Genomic DNA, 7534 nt, shown 5'->3' with positions numbered 1-7534 from the left:
CTCCGGGGGCGGGATGCGGGAGCAGCGTCCCCCCCGCTCCCGTCCCCGTCCTCCCGGCGGGCTCAAGGCGCGCTGAGCGCCCGCACGGGCCGGCATCGCCGCTGGAATTCCCGCGTGGATCGGGAATAGCGGCACGGGAGGCTCCCACCTGCTTTTCCTCCATCCTCCGAGGGATGAGCGGGCGGGACGGGGGGACCCGCGCCCCGACGGCATCGCCGCCGCTCCGGGGGAACCGCACAGCAGCGGCCGAGCGGCGGAGAACGCCCGCGGGCCGAGCAGCACCGGCGGCTCCGCTTTTTTGGGGGGGATATTTCTGTATTTTCGGGGGTACCGGCGGTGCGGGAGCGGCCGCGGGGGTGGGTGGGTGGGTGGGTGGTGGGCTGGGAGAAGGAAGGGGGTGGCGGGCGGGCGGGCGGAGGGAGAGGCTGGCAGAAATGCAAATCGCTGCCTCTCGCTGTGCCTCGGCAGCCCAGAGCCCGCACGGCCCCGCCGCCGCTCGCAGCTCAGCCCCGGCAGGCGCGGGGGCAGCGGGCGGGGTCCCCCCGGTCCCCCCGCCCCTCGTCCGGCTGGCAGGAGGAGGATGAGGAGCGCCGGGAAGGGCTGAGGGTGGCGGAGAGGCACCTAGGAGAGGGTGAGTGGCGGGGGACAGGGGGACAGGAGAGGGGGAATAGGGCGGGGATGAAGTAGGAAGAGACGGGGGAGAGAGAGGGAGGGGAGAGCTGGAGGGAAGGGAGAGGAGAGGGAAGCGAAAGAAATAATTGGGGAAGGAGAGATGAAAGCAGAGGATAAAGAAAATGGAGGTTAATTAGTTGGTTATTGCGGGGTGGGGGTGAGTGGGGGAGGCAAAGCCTGATAGAGCCGGGAAAAAGAAAGTGAGAAGGGTGGGAAGGCTGGGAAAGGGGGAAGGAAAAATCGAGCGGAGAAATAGAGAGTGAGAAGGGTGGGAAGAACCGGCCAGGGGAGAGAGAAGGAAAAACCTGATTGAGCCGGGAAAAAAGAGAGTGAGAAGGGTGGGAAGGGAGAAGGAAAAACCTGATCGAGCGGAGAAACAGAGAGTGAGAAGGGTGGGAAGAACCGGGCAGGGGAGAGAGAAGGAAAACCTGATCGAGCCGAGAAATAGAGAGTGAGAAGGGTGGGAAGAACCGTCCAGGGGAGAGAGAAGGAAAAACCTGACTGAGCCGAGAAAAAGAGAGCGAGAAGGGTGGGAAGAGCCGACGGGAAGGGGAGGAAAGCGGGGGCGAGGGCGAGGAGGGGATGCGCGGGAGGCAGCGGGCGGCAGCCGGGGGGAGCCGGGCACAGACAATGGGGCGCGGCCCCGCCGCCTCCACCTCCCGCCGCCGGGCGGGGCCGGGGCGCGCTGGCGCTGAGCCCCGCGCTGTCCCCTGCCAGGGGGACATGGCCCCGCTGCTGGCGCTGCTGCTGGCGGCCCTGCTGGGCTCGGGCCGGGCGTGCCCGGAGCCCTGCGCTTGCGTGGACAAGTACGCGCACCAGTTCGCCGACTGCGCCTACAAGGAGCTGCAGGCCGTGCCCGCGGGGCTGCCCTCCAACGTGACCACGCTGAGCCTGTCGGCCAACAAGATCAGCTCGCTGCCCCGCGGCGCCTTCGCCGAGGTGACCCAGGTGAGCTCGCTGTGGCTGGCGCACAACGAGATCGCCACCATCGAGCCCGGCGCGCTGGCCGTGCTGGCGCAGCTCAAGAACCTGGACATCAGCCACAACCAGATCGTGGAGTTCCCCTGGCGGGACCTGCGCAACCTGAGCGCGCTGCAGCTGCTCAAGATGAACAACAACCGCATGGCGCTGGTGCCGCCCGACGCCTTCCGCACGCTCAAGGACCTGCGCTCGCTGCGCATCAACAACAACCGCTTCGCCACGCTGGCCGAGGGCATCTTCGACTCGCTGGGCTCGCTGTCGCACCTGCAGATCTACAACAACCCCTTCGAGTGCTCCTGCGCGCTGCAGTGGCTGAAGCGCTGGATGGAGAGCACGCTCATCTCCATCCCCGAGAAGGACTCCATCGCCTGCGCGCTGCCCGAGCGCCTGCGCGGCGTGCCCCTGGCCAAGCTGCCCGAGCTGCGCTGCGCCGCGCCCGCCGTCAGCATCACCCAGTGGCCCGAGCTGGACGCGGCCGGGCTGCCCGACGGGCTCACGCTGAGCCTGCACTGCGCCGCCAGCGGCTCGCCGCCGCCCGAGCTGCGCTGGAAGATCCGCACGGCCGGCCAGAGCCTGGAGCTGGGCGGGAGCGGCCCGGAGAGCGCGGCCAAGGAGGAGCCGCGGCCGGAGCCCGAGCGCTTTGTGGCGTTCAAGAACGGCACCTTGGTGATCCCGCACCTGAGCAAGCGCGAGGAGGGCACCTACACCTGCGTGGCCACCAACGAGGTGGGCAGCAACCACTCCTCGGTCAGCGTGGCGGTGGCGGGCCCGCAGAAATACCCGCCGGTGCCCGGGGGGGACCCGCTGGGCGGAAAGGGGCAGGCGGGCGACAAGAAACCCGGCACCGAGGCGGCCAAGAACAGCGTGCTGACCCCGGAGGAGAGGGGCAAAGCGCTGGGCCCCACCCGGCAGAGCCGGCCCGGCTCGGCGGCGGGGCCGGAGCCTGAGGGCCGGGGCCGGGTCCCGTTGGAGCCGCCGGGGCTGGAGAAGAAGTGCGGGGCCTCGGCGGGCGGCTCCAAGTACATCTCCAACCACGCCTTCAACCAGAGCGGCGACTTCAAGCGGCACAGCTTCGAGCTGGGCGTCATCGCCCTGGACGTGGCCGAGCGCGACGCCCGAGTGCAGCTGACACCCACCCAGCCCGGCGGGGGCCACCTGGGCGTGCTCTACCTGTGCCAGCAGGGCCGCCAGGGCCACGCCCTGCTGCAGTGGTCGCAGATCGAGGCCGGCGTGAACTCGTACTGGTTCCAGGGCCTGAGCCCCGGCACCAACTACTCGGTGTGCCTGAGCTCGCCGGGCGAGGAGTGCCGGGTGCAGGTGGTGTTCACCACCAAGAAGGAGATCCCGTCGCTCATCATCATCGTGGTGGTCAGCATCTTCCTGCTGCTGCTGGCCACGCTGCCGCTGCTGGGCGCCACGTGGTGCCACCTGCTCGCCAAGCTGCAGGCCAAGCCCTACAAGCTGATCATGAAGGCGCAGAACCCCGACCAGATGGAGAAGCGCATGGCCGCCGACTTCGACCCCCGCGCCTCCTACCTGGAGTCCGAGAAGAACTTCGGTGCCGGCGAGGCCGAGGCCGAGGAGGAGGAGGAAGAGGAGGAGGAGGAGGCGGGGGATGAAGAAGGAGCGCGGTGGCGGCGCGGGAGGGAGGGGGAAGGCGCGGCGGAGCTGGAGCGGGAGGAGAGCGTGGCCGCCAGCTCCATGGCGGAGTCGCAGTCCAAGGGCGGCGCCGAGGAGTTCGAGGTGCGCTCCGAGTACAGCGACAAGCTGCCGCTGGGCGCCGAGGCCGTCACCATCTCCCCGGAGATCAACGGCAACTACCGGCAGCGGCCCTGCTGAGCCCCCCGGATCCCCCTGCCCCCGCTCCCGCCCCCCGCTCCGCCCGGGGAAAAACCTCCGGGAGCGAGCGGAGCCATCCCCGCCTCTCCTGCCCCTCCTCCTGCCCCCCTTCTCCTCTCGCCCGGTGCCCCCGGGATGAGCCTCCCACGATTTCGTTTCCATTTCGGGCACCGGCGGTGCTCGCTGCCGGCTCGGCGGCAGCAACGATTCCCTCTCCCCCGCCTCCCTCCGCCGCCCGCCAGCCCCGGGTTCGCTTTCCCCTCCGAGGAAAAAAAACGAAAAAACCCCGAGAAAACGGCTAAAAGCAAAAAGCCCGATAGCCCCAAATTCTCTTTGCTGGAATCGGTTCAGTCCCCGCCGCTCCTCGGTGCCCGGTGAGTCCCCTCTGCTTCCCGGTTCTCTCCTGACGAGCCCGGAGCTGTCCCCTCCGCTCCCCAGTGTCCCCACCGCGCTCCGGCGCATCCCGAATTTCCCCGGCGGGTGCCGTCATTCCCGGTCCCCGCCACCCCAGGGCGGTTTTCCCGCTTCCCGACGGATCCCGGGGCTCCTCGGTCCCTGGCACTCCCGGGCGATGCTCCCCTCGCTCCGGTGGGTGCCGACATTCCCGGTCCCCGCCGCTCCCGGGCGGTTCTCTCCAGCCCCCGATGGATATTGGTGCTCCCCGGTCCCCACCATTCCCGTTCCTGGTGGGTCCCGGTGCTCCCCGGTCCCCGCTGCTCCCGTTCCCGGTGGGTCCCGTTCTCCCCGTTCAGCACCGGGCTCGCCGGGACAGCTCCGCGCCCCGAGGCGCCGGGGGCTCCCCGATCCCCGGTCCCCCATCCCCGACTCCCTGTTCCCGGATCTCCGGTGCCCAGTTCCCGGTTCCCGGCCCCGTCCCGTCCCCTCGGTGTGTTTTGGGTAGAGTAGCCTTGTAGCCAAGTGTGTGAGCCGCAGACGCGCCCCGAGCCCGGGCCGAGGTCGCCGCGGTGGCCACGGTGGGCGCCGGCCCCGCTCGCCCCGGTGCCGCGGGCGCCTTCTCTGCGCGCTTCTGTCCGTAACGAGTCAATAAAAGGGATTGAAAGTGGAGCCGCCTCCGTGCTTGGGGGGAAAAACCGGGATTTTGTCCCCAGGGCGGGGAGGGGACAGCCAGGAGGTGGCACCGCCACAGCCGCCTCCTTTTATGTGTTTTACACGTTTTTTAATATCGTAAAAACATCAATTCATTTTTTCCGGCCATAAAGCAGGCGCGGAAATCGCGTTTGCGTGCGAACGGAATCGCCCAAATCCATTAAATCTTCCCTATAAATTCACCCCGGAGAGGAAAAAAAAAAGAATTCCATTTTCTCCCGGTGAGCATCGGAATCCGCTGGAGCAAGGAAACATCCCACGGATGTGTTTTCCATCGTTTTATGGATCATTTTCTGTCATTTTCCAGATCATTCTCTATCATCTTAATCATAATTTCTATCATTTTAATATCATTTGAGATATGCTTTCTATTCTTTTAGATAGGTTTTTATCATTTTAGATATGATTTATGTCATTTTAGATATCTTTTATTTATCATTTTATCTGTAGTGTATTTAATTTTTGATGGAATTTCTACAATCTCCACCTGTTTGTTTTTTTTTTGTAAAAAACATTCCAAACCTCGCTTTTTTTTGCCTTTTTTCTCCCCAAACTCCTCTCCCTGATGGTGTCACCTCAATCCCTAAGGGGTCCCAGCACCCATCCCAAAATTCCCGCAGGATTTCTGCTCCCAATCCCATCCCACCAATGAAATCCCCCCCCGGCGATCCAACATTCCTTTCTCCAGGGCAAAAATTCCCCAAATCCCTCCCGAATCCCCCCACAAATTCCCCCAAAATCCCCCAAACCCCAGGAGTCCGAGGCTGCTCCAGGTGTTCGGATCTGCCTGGCAGAGCCTGGATATTCCCATCTTTGTTGACATTCCCATAATTGTTGCTATTCCCATAATTATTTGTGCATATTCCCGCAATTGTTGCCATTCCCATAATTAATTATGGATATTTCCATAATTGCTGACTTTCCCATAATTGTGAATATTTCCATAATTGTGAACATTTCCATAATTGTGGATATTCCAATAATTGTTGATATTCCCATAATTGAGTGTCGTGCTTGGGAGTCACGGCAGGAATGGAAAAGAACAATCATTCCAGCTGCCTTTAATTAGGGAACTGTGGATTCCCAGGAATCCGGGATGAGGCCGGGATTTGCTGCTCTCCAGCAGGCCACGAATAAATGGGGGGTGGGAATTTGCATTTTTCCTGGAAAAAATTCCTGCTGGGAATCCTCAAAGCATTCACGGAGTGTTCAGAATTCCCAAAAATCCTCTGGTTTTATCCCCAAGACTGGAATGAGTGGAGAATTCCAGCCCTGCAGTGGGAATTTCCCAGTTTGACAGGTGGGAATGTCACAGTTTGACCAGTCAGGAATTCCCAGTTTGACCAGTAGGGAATTCTTAGTTTGAGCAGTTGGAATGTCCCAGTTTGACCAGTAGGGAATGTTCCATTATGACCAGTTGGGAATGTCCCAGTTTGACCAGTTGGGAATGCCCCAGTTTGACCACTTGGGAATGTTCCATTATGACCAGTTGGGAATGTCCCAGTTTGACCAGTTGGGAATGCCCCAGTTTGACCAGTAGGGAATTCTTAGTTTGAGCAGTTGGAATGTTCCAGTTTCACCAGTTGGAAATGTCCCAGTTGGAGCAGTCAGGAATGGACCAGTTTGACCAGTTGGGAATGTCCCAGTTTGACCACTTGGGAATGTCCCGTTATGACCAGTCAGGAATGCCCCAATTTGACCAGTTGGGAATGTCCCAGTCCGACCAGTTTGGGACGTCCCAGTTTCACCAGTTGGGAATTCCCAGTTTGACCAGCAGGGAATTCTTAGTTTGAGCAGTAGGGAATGTTCCAGTTTCACCAGTTGGGAATGTCCCAGTTTGACCACTCGAGAATTCCCAGTTTGACCAGTCAGGAATTCCCAGTTTGACCAGTTTGGGGTGGACAGGGACCGTTCTCATTCCCTTGTGGGATCTGGGGGATGAAATCCCTACAATCCCAATTTTCCGACCTTTTCTTGGGAATTCTCCACAGGGACACGAGGAGGTGGCGGTGGGGACATCCCCAGGTGCCACCCCAGGTGTCATCCCTGGGTGCCATCCCCGAATTCGGGAATTTTCCCCTCCCTCCTGACCCAGCCCTGGCCCCACAACCCCTCTGTGGGGTCACCCTGCCACCCTGTGGCCCCAAACCCTGTCCCCACTCCCTGTCCCCACTCCCTGTCCCCAAACCCTGTCCCCAAACCCTGTCCCCACCCTGTGTCCCCAAAGCCTGACCCCAAACCCTATCCCCACTCCTGACCCCAATCCCTGTCCCCAAAGACTGTTCTCATCTCCTGTCCCCGAAGCCTGACCCCAAACCCTGTCCCCACCCCTGTCCCCACCCCTGTCCCCACTCCCTGACCCCAAACCCTGTCCCCACCCTGTGTCCCCAAAGCCTGACCCCAAACGCAGTTTTGGGGGATTGTGTGGGTCAAGGGTTTGGAGGGGATGAAATTTTGGGGGATTTGGGAGGGCAGAGGTGTGGGGTGGTGGAGTTTTGGGGGATTTTGGGGAACTGGGGTGTGGGGTGATGGAGTCTTAGGAGATTTTGAGGGACAGGGAATTGTGGTACTGGGTTTTGTAGGATTCTAGGGGCAGGGATTTGGGGTAATGGGGTTTTAGGGGCTCTTGGGGGACAGGGATTTGGGGTGATGGGGTTGTAGGAGATTTTGGGGGCAGGGATGGGGTGACGGGGTTTGGGGGGATTTTGGGGGGCAGGGAATTGGGGTGACAGGTTATTTTGGGGTACAGGGAATTGGGGTAATGGGGTTTTAGAGGATTTTGGGGACAGGGGTGTGGGAGGATGGGGTTTGGAGAGATTTTGGGGTATAGGAAATTGGGGTAATGGGTTTTAGGTGATTTTGGGGTACAGGGAATGGGTAATGGGTTTTTAGGGGATTTTGGGGGGCGGGGGTGTGGGGTGACAGGGTTTTATGG

At 61.6% G+C, this 7534-nt stretch overlaps 1 protein-coding gene across 1 annotated transcript; it reads left to right on the top strand.

Moving 5' to 3' along the window:
- Window positions 1–404: 404 nt before the first annotated feature.
- On the top strand, window positions 405–4555 carry LOC129126421 (immunoglobulin superfamily containing leucine-rich repeat protein 2). Its single transcript, XM_077185245.1, has 2 exons — window positions 405–631; window positions 1390–4555. Exon 2 carries the CDS (start codon window positions 1396–1398, stop codon window positions 3490–3492), a length of 2097 nt encoding a protein of 698 aa, XP_077041360.1. The 5' UTR covers window positions 405–631; window positions 1390–1395; the 3' UTR covers window positions 3493–4555.
- The last annotated feature ends 2979 nt before the right edge of the window (window positions 4556–7534 follow it).

Source organism: Agelaius phoeniceus, chromosome 13 (genome assembly GCF_051311805.1).
Source record: "Agelaius phoeniceus isolate bAgePho1 chromosome 13, bAgePho1.hap1, whole genome shotgun sequence".
In the NCBI taxonomy this organism is placed as follows: domain Eukaryota; kingdom Metazoa; phylum Chordata; class Aves; order Passeriformes; family Icteridae; genus Agelaius; species Agelaius phoeniceus.
Note: the sequence above shows the minus strand (reverse complement) of the source record. Positions and strands in the feature narration are given on the sequence as shown.